Source organism: Zootoca vivipara, chromosome Z1 (genome assembly GCF_965207765.1).
Source record: "Zootoca vivipara chromosome Z1, rZooViv2.hap1.1, whole genome shotgun sequence".
Lineage (NCBI taxonomy): Eukaryota > Metazoa > Chordata > Lepidosauria > Squamata > Lacertidae > Zootoca > Zootoca vivipara.
Genome location: NC_142583.1, coordinates 35629067 through 35651007, shown reverse-complemented (window position 1 = coordinate 35651007; position 21941 = coordinate 35629067). Strand labels below are relative to the sequence as shown.

At 39.9% G+C, this 21941-nt stretch overlaps 1 protein-coding gene and 1 non-coding gene across 12 annotated transcripts in view; both read left to right on the top strand.

Moving 5' to 3' along the window:
- Positions 1 to 21941, top strand: part of TMEM131L (transmembrane 131 like) — a 69909-nt gene that overhangs the window by 21339 nt on the left and 26629 nt on the right. For 8 of the 11 annotated variants that reach the window (XM_088660235.1, XM_088660233.1, XM_088660234.1 and 5 more), the window contains exons 4-11: positions 9365 to 9433; positions 10579 to 10702; positions 11984 to 12100; positions 15474 to 15584; positions 18507 to 18584; positions 20564 to 20717; positions 20825 to 20883; positions 21296 to 21404. In XM_088660235.1, coding sequence (XP_088516361.1) covers positions 9365 to 9433; positions 10579 to 10702; positions 11984 to 12100; positions 15474 to 15584; positions 18507 to 18584; positions 20564 to 20717; positions 20825 to 20883; positions 21296 to 21404 — 821 coding nt within the window. The remainder of the gene's footprint in view (positions 1 to 9364; positions 9434 to 10578; positions 10703 to 11983; positions 12101 to 15473; positions 15585 to 18506; positions 18585 to 20563; positions 20718 to 20824; positions 20884 to 21295; positions 21405 to 21941) is intronic. The other 3 variants (XM_088660237.1, XM_088660236.1, XM_035114147.3) reach the window with 1 other exon arrangement.
- Positions 17493 to 17630, top strand: LOC118084594 (small nucleolar RNA SNORA66). The gene has a single exon (XR_004692516.1). It is a non-coding gene; the product is annotated as a small nucleolar RNA SNORA66 (small nucleolar RNA).

Genomic DNA, 21941 nt, shown 5'->3' with positions numbered 1-21941 from the left:
AGAAGTAGTTTACAGTTGCTGTTTCTGTGTGGATTAGGCCATAATTAAGTTGTTTGTGATTATATTAGGTTCTCTCTTCCTGTGGATAATAGATGATATCCAGTGTTTGTCATTGACTATTACCATTGAAATCAATTAGTCTACTAATTTCAATGCATCTACTCTTGAGCATAACTTACTTTGATATCACCCAGTAACATTAGAAGCAACTGCATAACATTCAACTCTCCCTGTAGCTAGTTTTCTTAGGGCATGTCCTTTGTGTTTAGATCTATCAGATGCTACCTATAAATTGTTGCACATTGTTACAGGTCACCCCAATCTCTGCCAAGTGGCAGCAAAATTCCAGGGGTCTTGGCAGTTAACCAGGGTTTGTGTTCTTTTGAAATGCCGTGTCTTTAAGAAATATGGTTTATTTACACATATTTACAGCTGAGTTTTCAGTGGATGGGGTGCAGAACATTATAGCCCATTAGTGTCTCTTGTTGCTCCCCTCATAGCTTCAGCAACCTTGCACTCGGAGCAAAGCCAGACATGCTCCCCAGTCTTTCAGTGCAGCCTCTCCCAGCCCCTTCCTCATTCTTCCCCAAAATCCTGCTCCAAATGCAACTCTAAAGGTAAAGGGACCCCTGACCAATAGGTCCAGTTGCGGATGACTCTGCGGTTGCGGCACTCATCTCACGTTATTGGCCGAGGGAACCGGAATACAGCTTCCAGGTCATGTGGCCAGCATGACTAAGCTGCTTCTGGCGAACCAGAGCAGCAAGTGGAAACGCCGTTTACCTTCACGACGGAACGGTACCTATTTATCTACTTGCACTTTGACGTGCTTTCGAACTGCTAGGTTGGCAGGAGTAGGGACCAAGCAACGGGTGATCGGCAAGCCCTAGGCTCTGTGGTTTAACCCACAGCGCCACCCAAATGCAACTCAAGCCATGTGTAAAAAGGTCATTCTTTTTTTTATAATTATTTTTATTAAGGATTTTCTTGGGTTACAAAGGTAGTGCAACTTTTTTCCTGTGGTGACATCACACCTCCCGTAACCCTGGCAACTTCTCCCTCCCAACTCTGCTATTGTCTCTTGCTTACACACAGCTGGGGGAGGACCCCCCCCCCACTGACACTGAATGTTGATATCTTTTGTCAAGGCAATGGCCCTTCCCTCACCTGTCTTTGTTCTTTGATGGCACTTCTGTCACTGATCTCCTTAAATGGAAGAACTGGCTCAGCCTGTATTTTTACACTGTGCCTGCCATCTTCCCTTAGTACTCCAAATATTAGCTAAAGTGGGGGAAAAGATGCTCTGTCAAGACATCTATATCCAGTGTTCAGGTTGTAAGTAACATTGGTTATGTAGCCATAACAGTACCACCTGTGCATCAGAGGGAGGAATAAACATGGGGTTGCACAAGGCTTGCACAAGTAGAGAGAAAAAAACCTATAGGGGATTTGTTGTTGTTGTTGAGATGTTTCGCACACGATGAAAAAGACACTTTCATATTTAGCATAAAGGTTCATAGTTGTTTTTAGGCTTTCAGCTTGATTTAATATTACAGAATTTTATATTATTTACTGTCTTGGATGAATTTGCTGTGTGGGGTGAGATTGCCCAAGATGTTGAAATGTGGGCACATAAAGTAATAGTGCACAGGTCCCAGAAGTTGAGTAAGAGTCTGCTGATTTCTACATCGACTGGCATCTGTCCTAACAGCAATTCTGTCACTTGTTTAGCTGATAGTTGTTCTTTTTATTTTCGTGCATTTTTATAACTTTAGCGGTAGAATTTTGAATACCAAACAATTTCACCTGTTCTTTGAGTAGATTATAAGAATGCTAGAGGAATGTTTTTGTCTTGCTTTTAGCAGTAAGTTGTGCTACTCCTGTTGTCTTTATCTTGCCACTAAGCAGAGTACTGATAATGAAACATGCATTGCAAACAACTTCAGTAGGAGCACAAAATATCCTGTCTTTCATCTTCCATTTTGTAGCATAAAAATGGTTGGCCTTTTCTACCCTATGCTTAAAGGAAAAAACCAACTACACCATGGAAACCATTAGGATTTCATTTGGTAGGATATGCAAAGTGGCAATATAGATTTATAAAGTTGCATGTAAAATATGAGTTTGTAGTGGCAAGAACAAAGGCTGCAGCTTTTTAACAGTGTTTTAAAAAAAACCAAGAGAAGTGTGGCACCTTCCAAAATAACAAATTTATTGTGGCATGTGGACCAGAGCCTACTTTATAATATGGCTGAAATGCCATTTTCAGTTGGTAGCTATAATACACATGGAAATGAAATGTGTAAAAAAAGAAAAGAAATGGGATAATTATGTTAAAGCTGAAATAGATGCAAGATTAGCACAGTGACTGCTGCACTGCAGCATGAAATGGTACCTCAAACACCTCAGCATTGCTTGGGTTAATTACCACCTGTAACAGTGTTTGTATAAGGATGTTTGTGTTACTATGGGAGCTCCTGCAGATTAGAGTTTTTCTTCAGGGTAGCCGTTTACAAAGAATATGCCCAGAACTGTCTCTCCATTGAAATTAATTGTGAAGCTCTGTGTGCACATTCAAGAAACCCCCCACCCCAGATAGTGATTAATATATGACACACATACACGGAGTTGCAAACTGCCACTGGATCAGGTGAATAATGATTTGACAAGCAGCTCTCTGGGAGTTAGTGTTGCATGCCATTTGCTCTGCTAAATCGCTGTGTAAATACACTTAATCTGTTCCACGGTCACCTGACTTAATGAACAGCTAATATATGCCCAATAAGATAAATAGTCACTTTTGTAGTACATGTATAGCAGTTTGGTTATCAATAAGAAAAAACAGGTACTTTGTAGCTGTATACCTCTTCACACATGCTGTCTTGATAGTTCTTAAAACAACTCTGTAAGGTACCCGTATACCAGACAGGGTTGGCCCAAGCAGTTTCGCTGCTTTTGAAGCAGGCCATGTCACCACCACTTGCTACAACCACTGACAAGTTTTGAGAGACTTCATCCAGCCCAGTGACACAGTATCATGAGGCTTGGTCAGTTGAGTCTTCTGGGAGGCCTGTATAAGGCTTCTTTCCTCTGTTCCCTGACCTTAGTCATGACTGTACTCTTTAAGTGTGGCAGCAGGTCCACTTCAATCTGAAGAGTAATTAAGCCACGTGAGGTGTTTCATGGCCCAGTCAGTAGGGTTCTGGCCTGGCCATGGAGCACCCTCCAGGTAGCTGGTGGCAAAGTCTTCAGTGGCCACCCAGCCAGAGCCACCTAGCCAGTCCATAGTGATGTACTCTTTCTGCTGTGACTAAGTTGATGACAATGATTCATTTCGTTCCTATACCGCTTTATATTTTTAAGGAAAAAGACACCTCACAGTGATTTACAATCTGCATTAAAACATCAAATAAAACAATCCAGAATAAAACATTACTGAAGAAAGTCAAATATAATTTATACATTCAAAGCAGCAGAATGAACAGGAAACCAAAATATTATCTTAAAAGATTCCAAAATAAAACATTGCAAAGGAGACCAACTACAGATTGCACATGTAATGCAACAAAGTTAGCACATTTTTTAAAAATCTTAAACATTTCAAGAGAAAACATTACTAAAGGAAGTCAAATGTAAAATGCACATATGCAAAAATGCATAATTAGCAAGACAATATAATATCTTAAGCATAGGACATTGCTGCTGCTACCACCACTGCTACCAGTCCTGCTGAGGGTGGGATCTGTACTAAGAGGCAGCCATGATGATCTCTGGTTCCTTCAGCAGCCTCAGCTTTTGTAGTTGGGAGTCAGGGCCCCACCCTCCCAGGCCAGATGGAAAAATGCAAGGCAAGGGAGCAAGTCTTTCAGGTCTCAAAGCCAATATGAATGGCTCAGTCTGGTTTCTAATAGGGCCAAGCTGCCTCCTGGATGGGATCTTAAGAATGAGAGCCTAAGGGCACCCAATGTTCTGTTCATGTCTGTCTTGATATCTATAACATTGATTCCCCTCCCCAACACAAATATCATACTCTCAGCCGCATGTATCACTCTTCTTTCCTGCTTTTTTTAAAGAAAAAGATCCACGCTGAAGACATTTGAGATCATTACACTGCCCCTGAATGTAACATTTTATGTTGTTCTTTTTATTCTGTACAAATCAGTTATGACTGAATTTTTACTCTTGCATGACATGCAAAATTGCATGCTGTTCTCTGATGGAGCTGAGATATGTCAAATGAAATGTATAAACCATATGAGAATTTACAAGTTCACAAGACTTGGCTCTACATTTTTCAGGCTTTGTTTAGCTTTCCATTTGGCTGTTTTCCCTTTTTAGGATGGAATGGAGGGAGGGAAGCAGTTTACTTCTTCATGCTAGCCTATGTCACATGCACTGGAAAGCATTGCATATCCTTCAGGGTTTATTAGGTCATAGCTGTATCCTACTATTTCCTGAATCTGTATTAATTCACTTGTGAAGAAAACGGGAAGATCCAAAATATGGTTTTAATTGACAACCAACAAGAGAGTTTATAGTGACATGTTATTATCATGTCACTATATGTAGTGTTTTGTGGCCTAGTTTAAATTGGTTCTGAAAAGATTGAAATAGATCCATGCACACAAAAACAGGTAGCTGGATGTAATGACATTTTAAACAAGTTCGTTAACTTCCTATTACTTTGAAACTACCTTGCATTTCCTTTCAGCCTCCCAATTTCTGTTGAGAAATGAGGTAACTACTTCTGGTTGGATGTAATAGCCTTTTTATCAAGTGTGTTAACTTCCTATTACCTTGCCATTACATTGCACTTCTTTCTGTATCCCAGTTTCTGTTGGGAGATGAGATTCTAAGTTCACACCACACTGCTGTAATAAACACACATACAAGAAGGTGAAATATTAGAGTTCTGGCTTGAAATTGGCAGAAAGGCCTGTCTGGCTTGGACTACTGAAAATATGTAAGCACGATGAGCCTTAAGGTCAATATAAACCCAAATTAATCTAAACCCAACAACATGCTATGATGCTAACGCAATGTATTTTTAACTCTTCTGTCTTTCGTCTTTCTCACTTCTGGTTTTTTGTTACTTTCCTATGGCTTTGTATTCATTTCACTACTAGTATGATTAACTAGGGAAATATTTTCATGGGTGCCCATTGACATTACTTTTTGGCTCTTTTTCACTATGCCTATAGTGCTTCAAAATACAAACAAGGAGTGCTTCCACATTTGCCCTTTATTCATTATTTGGTGACTTGGTGTTGTTGTTGTTTTTTTGTGAACAATCCAGGTGACATTCTCCTGAAACAGTTTATTTCCTATCCTGCCCCATTCATGTTCTGCCTATTCCATCCTTTTTTTGAGCTTGTCTATTACATTTAAAGGACGCAGATGGCGCTGTGGTCTAAACCAAAGAGCCTAGGGCTTGCCAGTCAGAAGGTCGGTGGTTCGAATCCCCGCGACGGGTTGAGCTCGGTCCCTGCTCCTGCCAACCTAGCAGTTCGAAAGCATGTCAAAGTGCAAGTAGATAAATAGGTACCGCTCCAGCAGAAGGTAAAGGGCGTTTCCGTGCGCTGCTCTGGTTCGCCAGAAGCGGCTTAGTCATGCTGGCCACATGACCTGGAAGCTGTACACCGGCTCCCTCAGCCAGTAAAGCGAGATGAGCGCCGCAACCCCAGAGTCGTTCACGACCGGACACTTTACCTTTTATTACATTTAAAATGCAATTCTGTGCCAGGGTCTTCACCACCAACTTTCTCTACTCTTCGATGAGTAAAACTGATAAAGTGTCTGTGAGTTTGGGGACTCTTATCAGTTATCTCACCTGCCCTGCCCACCTTGTTTTTTAAAACACATTTCTATATGCACCACTGCTGACGGGCGTAAGTGCATAAGATAGTTTTATTCATAAGCATCTTCCACAGAGCAGCAGCAGTGTTGCAGATAGTGAGAAAGTGGTGCCCAGATCTTGTGAGAGAAGGCGAAAGAGCTGCTTAATCCTTTCCCCCTCAGCTCTGCAGCACTCTCAGCTGCCTGCTCACAGAGGAGTGCATCTCACAGGGTGGGGGAGTAGCAGCCAGAGCATGAGATGCTGGCCAGCGGCCAGCAAGATGTCACTGGATTGTGAGATGGAGCAGACCATTCCGCCAGTGGAGGAAGGCATATTTGATGGTTGGCTGCAGCAACTTGAGTTCATCGTGACCTTCAAGGCCGCTTTAAGTGTGATGTTGATGTTTGTGTTTTCTTCCAGTGCTGATTTGGTACTTATCAAAGGTTGTGCAGTGCAGTGCATTGAGGTTGTGCAGTGCAATGCATGTTATGGTTATGTAGTTGAGAGTGAGTGAGTGGATGGATGGAAGCATGGAAGGAAGGAAGGAATTAGTTTCATATTTTCCAGGGTGAAAACCTGCTCTGGTATAGAATTCAGCCCCTCTCAGGGAAGGGGAGTATTTGATGGTACCGGGGATGTGGGACACGAGCCCAGTGCTACTTTAGAGTTTGGGAAAGTAACTTACACATATATGTTTGGCAGCAATCCTTTGACTGTGGGTTGTCATATGGTTTAGAGCAGGCATGTCCAAAGTCCTTTTTGGGGGGCCTAATCCGGCCTGCCGGCTGGTTTAATTCAACCCCTGTAACAGTTTATTTCCTGGGGTTTTATATACACACACACACACACACACACACACACATACACACCCAACAACAAAAAGATCAACAACTTAAATCCTAAAAAAGTCAACAATTTTGGTTGGCCCTTTGGTCGGCCCTCACGACCCTTCATTTAATCAAATCTGGCCCTCTTTGGGGAAAAATTGGACGCCACTGGTTTATAGTGGTGTAGATGCATGTGGTTGGTTGATGGAGATGTCTGAGGTCTTGAATGATTATACTAGTTGTGTGGAATGGAGTATGAATGAGATGGCTTGAGTTGGTTGTATGAATGAATGATTGAATGAATGAATGGTGTGTGTTGTTTTGATGGTAGTTTCACGTTATACTGCCTTGTACTGCTCTTAGACTTTTATCAATATTGTGTTTAGGCATATTGATATTGTTTATGTATTCATGTTTTTATGGTACTTGCTGTGTTTAGATATATATTTATGTATTTTAATCTATTGTATATTAACATAGTAAGTGGCCTGTAAATGGAACCAATTCATAAATAAATAAAACAAAGTCAGGGTCGTGTAGTGGTTAAAGTGATGGCCGAAAACTTGAGAGACTCTCCACTCTGCCATGAAGCTCACTAGGTGACCTTGGGCCAGCCACTGTCAATCAGCCTAACCCACCTCACAGGGCTGTTGTGAATGAAAAGCTAGGGAGAGGGAGAACCATGTGCATCACCTTGAGCTCCTTGGATAAAAAGTGGAGTAGAAAGGCATTAACAAACACGCTAGCTAGCTAGCTAGCTAGCTAGCTAACTAACTAACGATGAAGTCATGTTTCCATGCAGTGTTGCTGTTTGGCATCTATTGAAATCAATGTAGCTGCAGGCTTGTGTGTATGGCCTTGTGTTCATGGGAGTGACTGGGAAAATCACAAACCTAGGCATGCAATAACATGTGCTTTTCTTTGGCATTGTGCCTATGATGATTAAAACTAGGTTCAAGCTCCTGTGTAATTTTTTGGGTAAACTCTGTGCTTTTTTTAAAAAAACAACCTGAAATGTAAAACCTCTGAGAACTTGGCAAGAAAGATTTTCCCATTGCAAATAAAAATAAGCAAACAAATATGTGTATTGCTGCTTGGTTGTTTTTGTGTTTTTGTTTAAAGATTTTATTTATCAACATTTTAGAAAGCAAATTACCTGTTAGACCATAAAATTGTTTGGGGGAGGGGGAGCATATGTAATTGCTGCATGTATATATTTGTGAGAATCTTATTTTAGAAACTAGTGCAACCCTATGCATATTTACTCTGAAGTAAGTACTATATACAGTAGGGCTTACCCCAGGGAAGTGTCCATAGGATCACAGATTTTGGCTCTTATACAATCATTCGTATTAGGAATAAAAGCTTTGAGCAACAAAAGAGGGAGGAACACAAACTTGCAGATGGTCTGGAAAGGTGTGCCAAGTTGGCCGGGTAGAAAGTCAAGAGAGCATATTGAATTATGTGAACCTCTGAAGCTCCACTGCTGATTTTAATTAAACGGCTTGTAAATTAAGTCTTAACAGGCCAATTGATAAACTTTATGCTCTGGTTTCTCCTCAGAACGTAAAAATATATTTATAACTATTTTTCCAGGAGTAAAATCATGGTTCGTTGCTGACGTGTTTTGCTTTGTGAGCTTTGATTCCCTGGGTTTCTCCCTACCACTGCACTAAGGGAGGAGCAAATTGGAAGCAAATAGGTTGTGTAATAGCATGATGCTTCTTCACACTGTGGGTTAACTGAGCCAAGCTTACTGTTATGTGCGAACTTGACCTTTATCAGAGTTCATTTCTTGTTAACCTGAAAGTGCCTATAAGTGTCCTCTTGATTTTGAACAATGCCCACGATGGTTATCCACAGTTGTCATGAGGCTATTTATGAACCAGGCGAGCTGCATTTGAGGCCTGTTGATGTGGGATCTCTTCCACATCATTTATTTATTTTTGTCTCTTTTCTCTGTGGAAGGTGGGGGTTGTGCTGCTTTCTGTTCAGAATACATTTTTTAATCTGTCCCTTATAAAAATTTGAATACTAAATGGCAACGGGAGGAGAATACACCTCTCAGAATCTGATGTAATTTTGTACAAATCAATATGTTAAGCTACTATGAGGAGTATATCAAGTTTATGGTATTTTACTGCTTATAATTGGATTTCTCCCTTCCCCCTGTCCCAGTTGCTTGTGTTGTCCCTTATTAATTTGATTTGGTTGTTACATCCTTTTGCTTAAGCATATTAGCCCTCTTCAGACATTCAGCCGAAGACATGCCATAAATGGAATAGAGGCAAGTGATGTATGCACCACACCATCTCAGCCCACTTAATCTGTAGGAAGGTCAGGATGAAGCAGGCAGGGACATTGGGACTGAGGACAGTGCACCTGTACACACTAATGCTCTCAGACCTTCAGCTGAATGCCTGAATGGGACTGTTGTCAGGCCTGTATTCCAGGTTTGTGCTTGCAGGTTTCTAGGAATAATTAATTGTGCATATGTATGCTTAATATTTTAGAGTAAAGCTGCGTGAATCAGTAACAGTTTTTGACAGAGTTAATTTTGAATTGTGGCGCGGCAGTTATGGTCTCGGTTTCCCTTAGTATTCTTAAAGGAAAATCGAGAGATGCCAGTACAGTCTACATATAATCTGAGATCTTGTGAAAAGGGATATGGTTTTATAATTACTCTTCTCTTCTTTTTCAGCTTCTCTGCGAAAATGTCAAATGGGAGGGTCCTTCATTTTCACCCTTCAATTCTCCATTTTGGAATGCAGTGAGTATTTTGCATATTTTTGTCCTGTATCCCAGGAAATTCTTTCCCCAGAAGAGTCTTTAATTCCCTTCCATTTTTGCATTGCACACAATGGATACAATGTATTCCATCCTCCTTTTCTGTGTCCGGTTCCTTGGTAGCTTAGACTTAGAGTACATAGTGCTTACTCTAGCAGGATTGCAACACACAACTAATAATAATAACACCACCTCCCCTTCACCAGCGGCCCCAGGGCTGGTTGGTGCAATATAAAATTCTGAATTAAAAACAGTTAAAACAAATTACAGCCACAGGAGCAGGATGGGTCCCGAAAACAACCATCTCATGTGTCAAAGAGCAATGTGTCTTCAGCATTTGCTGAAAGATGAAGGTGGCAGACACATCTCTGTGGGAGGGAATTTCACAACACCCTTTCTGGGGGGCCCTTCCTTGTACTTCTGAGGAGGCAGAACCACCAAGAGGGGCCCACCTTCTGATCTTAACACCAGAGAAGGTCTGTAGGGAAGGAGGCAGTCTCTCAGATTTTGGGGGCTTAAGTCCTATAGGGCTTTAAACACTAAACACCTTGAATTGGGCCTGGAAATGAACTGACAGCAAATATAGCAGTTTTAGAACAGAGAGGTTGTAAGAGTTCTAAAGGCAGCCCTAGTCAGCAATCTGGCCACTGCATTTTGAACCACTGCATTCAGTGTTATCTTCAAGGGCAGCCCTATGTGGAGCGCGTTGCAGTAATCCAATCTGAAAGTTACCAGAGCATGGAGCAGCATAGCCAAGTTATCTCTGTCCAAAAGGGGCTGTAGCTGGTGAACCAGTTGGAATAAGAAGTAGGCACTCCTAGCCATCAAGGCCTCCTGGGCCTCAGGTGACAATGTTGGACCCAGGAGTACCTGCAAGCTATAACCATGTTCTGCTGGTTCTCATGACAAAGGAACTCTGGATGAGGAGGAGGTGGCTTTTGGCTTGGATTTGTTCATGTCATGCCAAACCACATTGTGTCTGTATCCCAAAGTTATCTTTGGTTTAAATTCCAATGGGCCCAAGTTGTAGGTTGTTTTTTTTTAACACTATATGTTTGCATGTGGAGTGGAAAACATGACTGCATTTTTTCCATTGCCAATAATACTTCCCTTTCTTCTTTCCCTTAGGTTGCTGGGACTGCCTAAAGCTAAAATGCTATGTGCTTACAATCCTAGTAAGGATAAAGATGTTATAGTGAATTCAATGTTTACAGCTACTAGGCATTTTCATGTGTCTCCTGTTCATAGCAGGGTGAGTGCTGATGTACTTTTGGAAACTATGCTAGGGCAGAGTGCCAGAGTTTCATGCTTTCCTTGGCCCTAAAGCGTTAGCTAACCGGTCTTTCTTTCCTACTTTCCCAGCCATCAGTTTGTTCTTGGTCTTCCCATTTATTTCTACTAGGGCTGAGCTGAACATTTTCCCATACATTTTTGGTGCAAAAAAAAAAAGCTTTCTGTGTCCCTCAGAAGGATCTAATTTTCACTGTTGCTTGTTGCTTTTTCAGCCCCTGTTGCTTGTGCCTTCACCTGCATTTGGCGTCCAATACACTTAAAACTCAAAACATTCTTGTCAGTTGTCTTCTCTCCTCCAGCTCTTCCATTCTCCACCATCCAAATGACTCTCTCCTCTGCTATGAGAAGCTTCTTGTTTTTAATGAACTAGCTTTTATTTTATTTTCTAACAGTGGGTAATTTTTTTACACATGTAGCTTGTTTAAACTATGATTTGTTGAAACGAACCAAGGTCAAACTGTGGTTGTTTCAACAAACAATCGTTTAAACTTATGAGAGTTCCCAGTTTGGATGTAATGATATGCTCCTTCAAAGTTTATGTTTCCAATTTCCTCCTTGTGCTCTGGAGCCAGAGTAGGAGACGGCTGAGGGGAAGCATGCAAACCCAAGCTCATTCATATCATGCTAAACCATGATTTAGTGTTGGGTCCAGACTGGATCTCTGTAAGTAAAGTGACTTGCAATCCTGGTTTAAGTGGTGGTTATATAGGTTTGGATGCATTAGCAAGCTACTATGGTTTGCTGCTAACCATGATTGAAAGCTTCTCATTGTGGTGTGTAGGAAAAGGGAGGAGGGGGCATAGGAGCCTGAGGTTCCTGGTTGTTACTGATTATAATGCTAAGTCATGTTTTAGTGCTGCATTTGAAGCCAGACTCTGTCTTAGCCTCTTGATCAGGCACCCCCAAACTTTGGCCCTCCATATGTTTGGACTACAATTCCCATCTTCCCCGACCACTGGTCCTGTTAGCTAGGGATCATGGGAGTTGTAGGCCAAAACATCTGGAGGGCCGCTGTTTGGGGATGCCTGCTCTTGATAGCTGCCCCTCTTTGTTTTTTATTGCTCTTCAGACTACATACAGGAAGGTGAAGGGGAGCATGGCGGCTATGGACCACTGTCACTATATTTAATCTAGTGGGGCAAGGGGTGGGTGGTGACCCACTTTTTAAAATTTACAAGTCTGCAATAAAATTAATGCAATTAATTCTATTGAACACCAGATACTTTTATTTTATCTGTAGGTGATTCCAGCAATGGGAAAAAATTGTTTCAGAGTACTGTTCCTTCCATTAGAAGAAGGCAGTTTTGAAAGTACATTATTTATAAATACCTCATCTCATGGAATATTTTCATATCAGGTAATCTTTTGTTCATCAGCTTGAGATTTAGAAGGTAATTTGTTTTTCAAATGACGTAATAGTGGGCAAAACCAGGAAACATTGCCAGCAGTTCTTGGTCATGAATAAATAATACTTGCAGAGAGCATTATGATTTCCAAGGGACTGAAATTTTAAGGGGTCTGTTCCTCTGGTCCCAAATGGCTTATTTTTTTTCTACATTTGTGCTGGAGAAGAAACAAGTGAGCGACTTTCCCCTCTGGTAGTTTAAGACAACCATCCTGTAGGTACATTTTCAAGGAAGCCTTTCTAACCTGAAAAAAAAAAGATTTGTATTCCATGTTAAGCATTACAAACAATTAAATACAGTAGTTCTGAAAGTATATGTAGCCCTGATTGGCCATGATTTTATTTGCTCCTGCAGAAAAAGCTGTAGAGACATCCAGAAAATCCTTGTTATGCAGATTATACAAGGAATTATGCCTCAGTTTTATAACTGAAGGTCTTCCTATGCTGTACCTCAGTAGGTTGGGGAACTAAGGCAATGCTGCCATCGCCTATGCAGTGGCATCTGGATCTTACAGCACATATCGCTTGCTGGAGCCAGGATGACTGCAGTGTACTACACAAAGCTTTCCTGCTCCTTCCAAACCTTGGACATGGCATTATGAGTTAAAGATTCCTCAGTTGAGGCAGAGACAGGGTGTGGCTGTGCCTTTGCTCAAGGTCCTGTGCAATAAGGTCTGCATTGTATTTGAATGGCAGTTGCTGAGCAGCACAAGCAGAAGATTGCTATTGCACATGTGTCATTCTTGCACACCTCCCATATTCATTTTATTGACCATGTAAGAGGACATAATGTGACTAGATGGACCTTTGGCTTGAACCAGTAGGGTTCTTGGCATTCAAACCTTGCATGCAAAATTTGGTGTTATACACCAGCTTGCACCGTGCATGTGTATACAGGTGAAACTTGGAAAATTAGAATATCGTTGAAAAGTGCATTTATTTCAGTAATGTGATTTATTATTTATTTTTATTTTTTTATTTTTACAAATGCTTTCTTTTGGAAATTCCATAGTAATAAAACAAATAGTTACAATAATACAAAAATAAACATCGCTATTGCATTTCATTAATTACATTCCATTTATAATTGACCCACCTAATGACAAATAATTACAATTGCAACAAATAAAGGCTTGACATATCTTGCTTTGCATGTCATGCATGTATCTCATATATTGGTTTCACCTTTTAAGTTGCATTACTGAAATAAATGTACTTTTCGGCAATATTCTAATTTTCCGTGTTTTCACCTGTATAAGACGATTTGGGATCTTTGTTCATTATTTACTTATTGAATTTGTATACTGCCCTATGCCCGCAGGTCTCAGGGCGTTTGCAACATAAAATCACATAATAAAAACATGAAATGCATAATAAAAATAAAACCAACCCAATAAACATCCCCCCTTCAGTTGCATTCACTTCAAAGGGACTAGCAGAAGAGAATTTTCTCAGTGATCTGGATTGTGTCACAAGCTTGCACACACTCTACCTCTTGGATCAATAACATTCATTGATAAACTGAAGGAATCTGTAAGGAGTTTTTAAAAAACAGTTTACTGCGGAATTTGTGGATTAAAATTTTAAAATAACAGAAACAAAAGGTCAGTAACATTTAACTGGACTTTAAAAAGAGAATAAAAAGAAGTAAATAATATTTAATTGTGTAAATAATATAATATAATATAATATAATATAATATAATATGCTTTAAAAACTTGGGCCTTCATCATGAAAGTTTCTAAATAATTACATATCTGATACAAAAGTTTCCTTCACCTTTTTCTTATGTAAAACTATGTGCTAAATGAAGTGCTCCAGATGTTTGAAGTATTAGAAAACTGCAGCTGATACTCAACTGATACGCAACTGCTCTTGTGATACCTGGTGTAGTTATTAATTTGAATTGTTTAAGCAGCAATACCCAAGATCCCCAAATATGGTATAAATTCTTCTGTTTTCAGCCCCCTCGTCTGTTTATAGCACCCACCTCATGAATAAGTGCTAGAAATACTTTCCCACAGCCTCACCAACACTTCTGAATAAACATGCACTGAAAGTCATGCAAATAATACTGGAGGAGGTTCCTTCACATCTGTCTGCTGTTCTCCTGTGATCACCTCTTGCACCCACCCACACTGCATCTGCTATGCCCATTTCCCTTTTCCCCATGTACTAAGGCAAATGAATGAGCTCTAGGCTTCAGAGATCATACAGTATTTTAAAATAAAAAATATCTTACCATGTTAATTTTTGTGAAATGGTAATCTCTCTTGCATTGTGTTGAGGTGACTAAGCAACTGTGGCTACCCTGGAACTCTAGTGAATTTCCTGCCACTGGTGCCTTTGCTCCTCTTGATTCTCTTCAGTTGCCTTATGAACCAAGCAGTCCAGCTTCTGTGAGGGAAGGGGAAATTGCCCATTTGGTTTGGATTAATGTCTCAGAGAGAGAGAGAGAGATACTTTTTTTGTTGCTTTCTCCAAGTCCTGTATAGGCCATAAGAGCTCAGGAGAGGGGATTTATGGAACCACAATCTTTTGTTTGAAAGACTGTTCTGTCTTTGCTTTCACTTCAGTTTCATAACTTGCACTGTGGAACCACTTCAGCAAGAAATACCAGGAGATCATCTTCTTCACACTTCCTTAGAAATCCCATATAGAAAGCCACTGTCCAAGTAATATACTATATAACTATCTAAATAGCAGACACAAATGTTAGTACACTTGTCTTTCAGTTTCCCCTCAGCAGCCTATTTGGAGACTTCTGTCACATTATTCATTGTGAAAGTCCTATTCACATTTTAATGCATCTTTTGCTGTTTGATGCATAAAATGCCTACATTTGTTCTTGCTCTTTTTATGTTTATCAGACCTGGCCCAGGTAGATGAAAAAAGTGCTACTTTTAGGAATGGCATATAAAATTGTCTAAAATGGTTCAATATGGTAGCTGTGGTCTGGGCATTTCTTTTTAGTTCATGCTCAAACAGAAATCGCCTTCACTCTGAATTGACATTGTGATGTCACCACATGCCGTATCTTACTGACCACATGACATTAATATAATCACATTGACTGTCATCCCCAATTGCCTGGAATCACCTAGTGAAGCAGAACCTTTTCCCCAATTTGTAAAACATTGCTGAAGAAGCAATAAATGGGGGAAAGGTTGTAAACCATTGTGCGGTGAGGCCTTGCACTCCAAAAATGTTTTTATATATGAACATTCGGTGCAGCTGTGTTACTGAATAATTTCAATATATTCTGCTATCTAAGCATGTTATTTTTGTTTGAAAATAGTGAATGTAATGTACTGTTTTACACCAGGTCTTTGGAACAGGAACTTCAAGGACCATTTCAGAAGACTCTAGAAAGCAGCTAGCAAATACTTATTTACTGCTTCCACATATCAACAGTATCCAGATCTCACAGACACTGGTATAGTAACTTTAAAAAAAAGTTATATTTTAGGGATCATGTAAGGTTGCTTTGTTTTTTCAAAAAGAACCGTACCTCAACTTTCTATTTAATGTTAATGGAAATGCTAGCATGGGGTTTTAAGGGCTATTGTTATTGATTCTTGGGAGACAATTGTAGGGGGGAGGGAAATAGTAGCATTGTCGACAGTATCCCGCTCTGCAACAGTACAAATGGAGGAATAATAATCATTCCTGTGAGTTCCACAATTGACAACTGACCATTGAAACCCCAGGTACTATGTACACATGTCCTTGTTTCATTTCCTGCGTTGCCCTTTGCTGCTCTCCAGTACACTAGAAGTAGCTACTCATTGGAATAACAGAATTCCTTCTCGTTGCTGATTATATATAGATTTGTAGGCAAATGGAAGTACAATAACAAAACAAAAACAAAAAAGCACATCAAGCAATATGTATGGAAGTTTCCTTCATTCTTCGTGCCCTATAACACACATTCAACCCCCCCCCCAAAAAAATCTGGCCCACCACCCCCAAAAGCTTGGTAAACCCTGATGTGGACCAGACAGACAGGCTGTGCAGATCAGAAGAGGCCAGGATTTGAATAAGCTCCCTTGTGTATTCCAAATCTATGGCCACACACACAATGTCTTGTGATAAACCCTTGAGAATAGAGTATTTAATTTCACCACTATATATGGCATCTTGGTTTTCTCCTTGGATCAATCTCTACCTGCTCCCCACCCCCCACCAGCCCAAGAAAAAAGAAACAGAGAGAAAGCAACACATTCTCCACTTCCTCTTCAAGGCTCAGATCAGCAGCTCGGGTGGCAGTCTGAGCTTTAAAAAGCACCTAGAGGTGAAAGAGGAAGTGGGGAAAGGGCATTAGATTTCCTCCCCTAGTTCTATGTACTTCTCAAGGGGAATAGGTAACCGCCCTCAACTACCTCATGATTAGTGTGTGTGTGTGTGTGTGTGTGAGAGAGAGAGAGAGAGAGAGAGAGAGAAGCTTGAGGTCTTGCAGGCACCAGGACACATCCTGCGCAGTGTCATTGTGTCCAGAGTTGTCACATTGGAGACCCCAGGTTCCAGTACTATTTCCTGCATTACTGGGCATGACCTGGCATTCAAAATTAGTTGTGTGTTTTTAAAAGTGTTGCTCAGGGTCTCTTTCCTAACTTTGCCACAGCAAATAAATTTGTCCAGTAGCACCTTAGAGACCAGCTAAGTTTGTTCTGGGTATAAGCTATTGTGTGCATGCACACTTCAGATACCATGCCACGAAAGCTTATACCCAGAACAAATTTAGTTGGTCTCTAAGGTGCTACTGGACAACTTTTTAATTTATTTCGACTGCGTCAGACCAACACGGCTACCTACCTGAATCTTTGCCACAGCAGGTTTCTTTCATATTGTGACCCAGCTCCTCATTTGTCCATTTTTTTTAAAAGTATCTGGTGTTAAAATATTGTTAGAATCTTCGAAGTAAAATAATCTTGAAATCTACAACTAAATATTAGTTTTTCTCAGGTGGTTGCTAGGCCAATAGCAGCTGGGATGTCATCTTGCTGAGTTTATACTTGAAAACTTGACGGGAAACCTTATGTGCATTTTATAAAGGGAGAAGCTATGTGAGCCCAAATAGAAACATGCCTACCATTAGTGAAATGTGTAACAATGCTTGTGGGTCTTCCTTGTTGGGAAACATCTATGTAATTGTTCTGCTGCTTGTTCAGCAGCAGCAGCAGCAATGATTATCATAATTGCTGGTTTGAGCCACTTTTTATGTGTCTGCTTTGCACAGAACAAAGTTTTGTTTGAAAGTACCGTATTTAAAACACACACAGAGGAAGGGATGGATTTGTATTTGTTTATCCCTTAATGTTACTTTAAATGCTTTATAGAATTATTGCAAACTCGATCACTGGCTCTGCATGCTGTGGCAGAAGCAAGGGGAACAGGTTTGCTATATTAAATGTGGGCAACAGAAGTGCACTGGCTTTAGAGTTAATAATACTAAGGCAGTTTATTCTGTACCATAACAGCAACATAGAAGATACTCTGTTTTTTAAGAGTTGGCACCAAAGATGTTCTGTAATTCTTATTGCATGTTCATTGTGAATGTTTATGTGAAGGTTTCTGATGGTTCTCATATATCTATAACTGACAAAACCAATAATTGTTACCATCTTTTGACCTTGAATTGCTGCAAAATGTGGTGGTTTTAGGAAAAGAAATTGAGATTCACGTTTGGAAAAAAAGAACCAGCAAATAATTGAAACAGTTAAATAATGGTATGATTAGATGTGCTATAGCTCCCCCTCATGGGTATTGGAAAGGATTCTTAGCCAGAAAATAAATTGGTATAATGGAAAGCTGACTTTCCATTATACCAAGCTTGGTACTGTTCATTAGTGAATTTAATTTAAAAATACCTGATTTATATAGGGTATACAAGTTCTAAGTATCCTTGAAGACCAAATTTAGGACCATAAGTTGCCATATTTGTTTGAAAATAGACCCATTTTTTGGCGTATGGTTGAATTCGCTAAAATATTTTAGGTATGTAGCAATGCAATCAACCACGTAAAACACAGAAGGCAACTATAAAAAGTTGTCAGAATTATGTAAATGTCAGGGTTGGGTTTTTTTAATGCTGATGATAAAAATGTAGAGTTCGTTATCACATTTATTATAACACTTTTATCTAAGGAGCTCAAGATGGCGTACATTGCTTTGCCCCTCCCATCCTCACAATAACCCTAGCAGACTGACAGACACTGGTTCAAAATTACCCAGTGAGCATCACGGCCAAGTGAGGATCTGAAACCTGGTCCTAGTCTAATGTTTTAAGCACTCTATCACACTTCTACACACCATACTGGTTTGACCTTCTTTCAAACTTTTTTGTTTGTTTTTCCAGGCAGAAACTAGGAATGTCAGTCACTTAAAAGTTCGTCTTGAATGCCAATTACTTAACAAATTGTATCAGCATTTTAAGGTACAGTGTATACTTTTCTTCCTAAATCAGAGACTACACCAGGGTAGCATTTACTTACTGTATTGGGGGCATCAATGTATATGAACAAGGGTGAATCCTTAAGGCTAATTCAGGATATTTTAGCTTCTGTGACAACTTTAGGTCTATTCCATGGAACAGGTAACCCAGGGTATGGATGCTTTGGTTGAGATTCCTGCAGAGCAAGGGGTTGGAGTAAATGACTTTCGGGGGTCTCCTTCAACTCTACCGTTCTGTGATTCTATGTGACACTGCACTGGGAAGTAGGTACTTAAGTGATACTGTATGCTGAGATTACTCTGTAGTTGGAGCATTGCCTCCTCAAAGCACTGATCCCTTTCATCCTGTGTTTGCTGGCATAATGAGCAAGTTGCATTGATACACTCTATGTAGTGCATTGAATTCTTTGGGAATTTGCCTCACTGATCTTGCCGACTGCAATCTGGCTAGCATCATTAAATTTTTGAATGATGCCAGCCTGTCTTTGGCCATTAAGAATGTCATGCCAAATCTGATGCTGACCGTGCAGAAAGGCATAACATCATTCTGAGGACTATGTCTTAGCTGTGCCATTTTTATGGCTGCATGCCATCAAGTAGATCCAATCTAGATGTTGAATGGCTCAGTGAATCCATGCAGTTCCAACCTGAATATTGTTGTCTTCCTTAGATAGATGTTGCTTATTCCCAAATATTTTCTCTACAGAAAATTACCAACTACCGTATTGGCCTAGGGGCTGTCTGCCCACAGTGACTTTAATTCAGTGTATCTGTAACAATGGTTTCTTATCATTTCTTCCAGCACGACTGCTTCCTCTTTACATTCTGCCTCTTTAACATACACAACTTAGAAAATCACCCTGCCTATTTTAGATAATGAATTCTGGGATTTCCTGTTTGCTTATGGATATATACATACAATCTATCATATATTTAAAGAAGCCCAGTATAAGACAGACTTTCCTTCACTTGTCATCAGTGTGGCCTAAAGATTAACTCAAAGTTTCTTGTCACCAGTTTCCACATTTTACCATTCATAGGAGCCAACTCTTAAGGGCTGAATGGTTTTCGGGGGCCCCCAATAACATATTTGAGAGGGCTACCCCCCAAGTTGATGGGCACTGCCATTCAAATGGTGTGCATGCACTGGATCTTGCGATTGGTTATGTGGGGTGGGGCTTACTTGCCCCCCCCCAATATTTTATTCAAGTTGGTACCCAACTTAAAGGACTCAGTGGAATATATTTTTGTGGGTTAAGAACTGCAGTTCTGCCTTGCCCACTGTCCATATATGACTGTAGATTTTAATTCTCTTTTGAAGAGACTAAATTTTAGAAGAAATATATAATGGTCATGTATGATAACTGTATGTATATGTCTATTTGCACATATATACCCACCCATCATTTTTGTTTCCTTAACTCTGTATAACTAGAGGATTTCCAGTACAGAATGTGCAGAGGAACAGTATTGATCCTAAAGAGGCAAAATGTTTATCATGCTGTCCCATTGCTGTGCATTTGTAGCAGAACATTATTTCCTAAATTAGTATAACTTTCTTTTCAGATTCCCAATAAAACAAAAACAACAACAATAATAATTTTATTATTTATACCCCGCCCATCTGGCTGGGTTTCCCCAGCCACTCTGGGCGGCTTCCAACAGAAGTATTAAAATGCAATAATTTATTAAACATTAAAAGCTTCCCTAAACAGGGCTGCCTTCAGATGTCCTCTAAAAGTCTGGCAGTTGTTTTTATCTTTGACAACTGGTGGGAGGGCGTTCCACAGGGTGGGTGCCACTACCGAGATGTGCCACTACATCTCCTCTTTTGGCATGCTAGACACCAGGATTATTATTTTTAAGGGACCATGGCAGGTTAAGTCTTGCAGTTCTGAACGAAACATTCTGATAGTTCTCATGTGATTAATGTTTTGGATTTCCCTTTCTATTTTACGTTAGAGTTGCTGCTTTGCATCTGATGGCCTAATGCTGCTAGAAATAAGCTTAATGGTCAAAATGGAAAATATGCAACATGAATTTGTGGACCTTAGACAGTACTTACTGGAAAACCTTTTTGTAGTTTATGTAGCAATGGACAAAACACAGACCTCTGGTAAGTCCAAGATGTGTCTGCATGTATGTTTCATCGATATAGTATGCAGTTGTACCAATGGACAAAAATATGGTTTGACCTTTTGACTGTTATTCTTTTTTGAACAGACGATTCCCCAGTAGTCTTGTATGTATTGCATTCAGGGAGCAACCTTCTTTATGTGCAGGTAACTTTTTTTAAAAAAAATATAATTTAGTACAGGGGTTCTTAACTTGTGGCCCAGGGACCCCTAGGGAGTCTATGGATGGCTTCAGGGGTTCCTTGAACCGGGTGCAATTTATCCCATCCCACCCAATGTTGTAATTGAAACTGCATGTAAAATTTTGTATGAATATGTTTGTGTGCATTTTTCTGGGAAATGAGTCTATAGCTTTTATCAGATTCACAAAAGGGATCCAGGTCTGATAACGATTGCCATTGTTAAGAGTATCATAATTAGCTTAAAAACTATCCTTGGGTGAATGTAGATGATTTGAGATTTGATCTGACAAATTGCAGTTTAAATTGTCGTGAAGACGAACTTCACAACAGCTAAGGCAGTTATAGCATTATACTAATGTAATGTGATTTCTTTGTAGGATGTAAAACACTTGTCACAGGAAGGAAAATTTTCTGTGCAGTTTGAGCCAATATTGCTGCCATCACTGACCACAAATTTCACAAGAGTTGCTTCTGTTGTTTGTAAAGGTACATTGTGTTCAATACAACATAGTCTGATGTATTTCTTCCCCATTATATCATATGACAAAGTGTATTAAAGAGGATATGGCCTGTAACAGATACACTTCCTGAAGATTATATATTAAGTGTCCATTTTCATGACCACTTCTAGCACATCTGTCCCCCACCCCCCGCCACCCAAAAAAGAGAGATGTAAAGTTCAGGACATCTTAACGCCATGGAATAAACATTTTTCTGTGCAGTGGTATGTGGGGAGATGAAATAATTGCATTCTTGTCAGAAATACTTGCATTCTTGTCAACTAAAGCTTACACATTTACTTGCTTACCTGCTGGTAACTCGCACAAAAGTTGATAGCACTTAGTGCTGTGCTGTAAATCTATTATGTGCATCATACCTACAACACAATGTTATGTAATATGTTTATGAAATTTACAAATGCCTTTGTTTTATTCATAAACAAGGACAAATGCTTTAGAAGTGTGCACAGATCTCAAGATTTGATCTGAGCATTAAAAAAATAATTCCATTTTATTTCTGAGT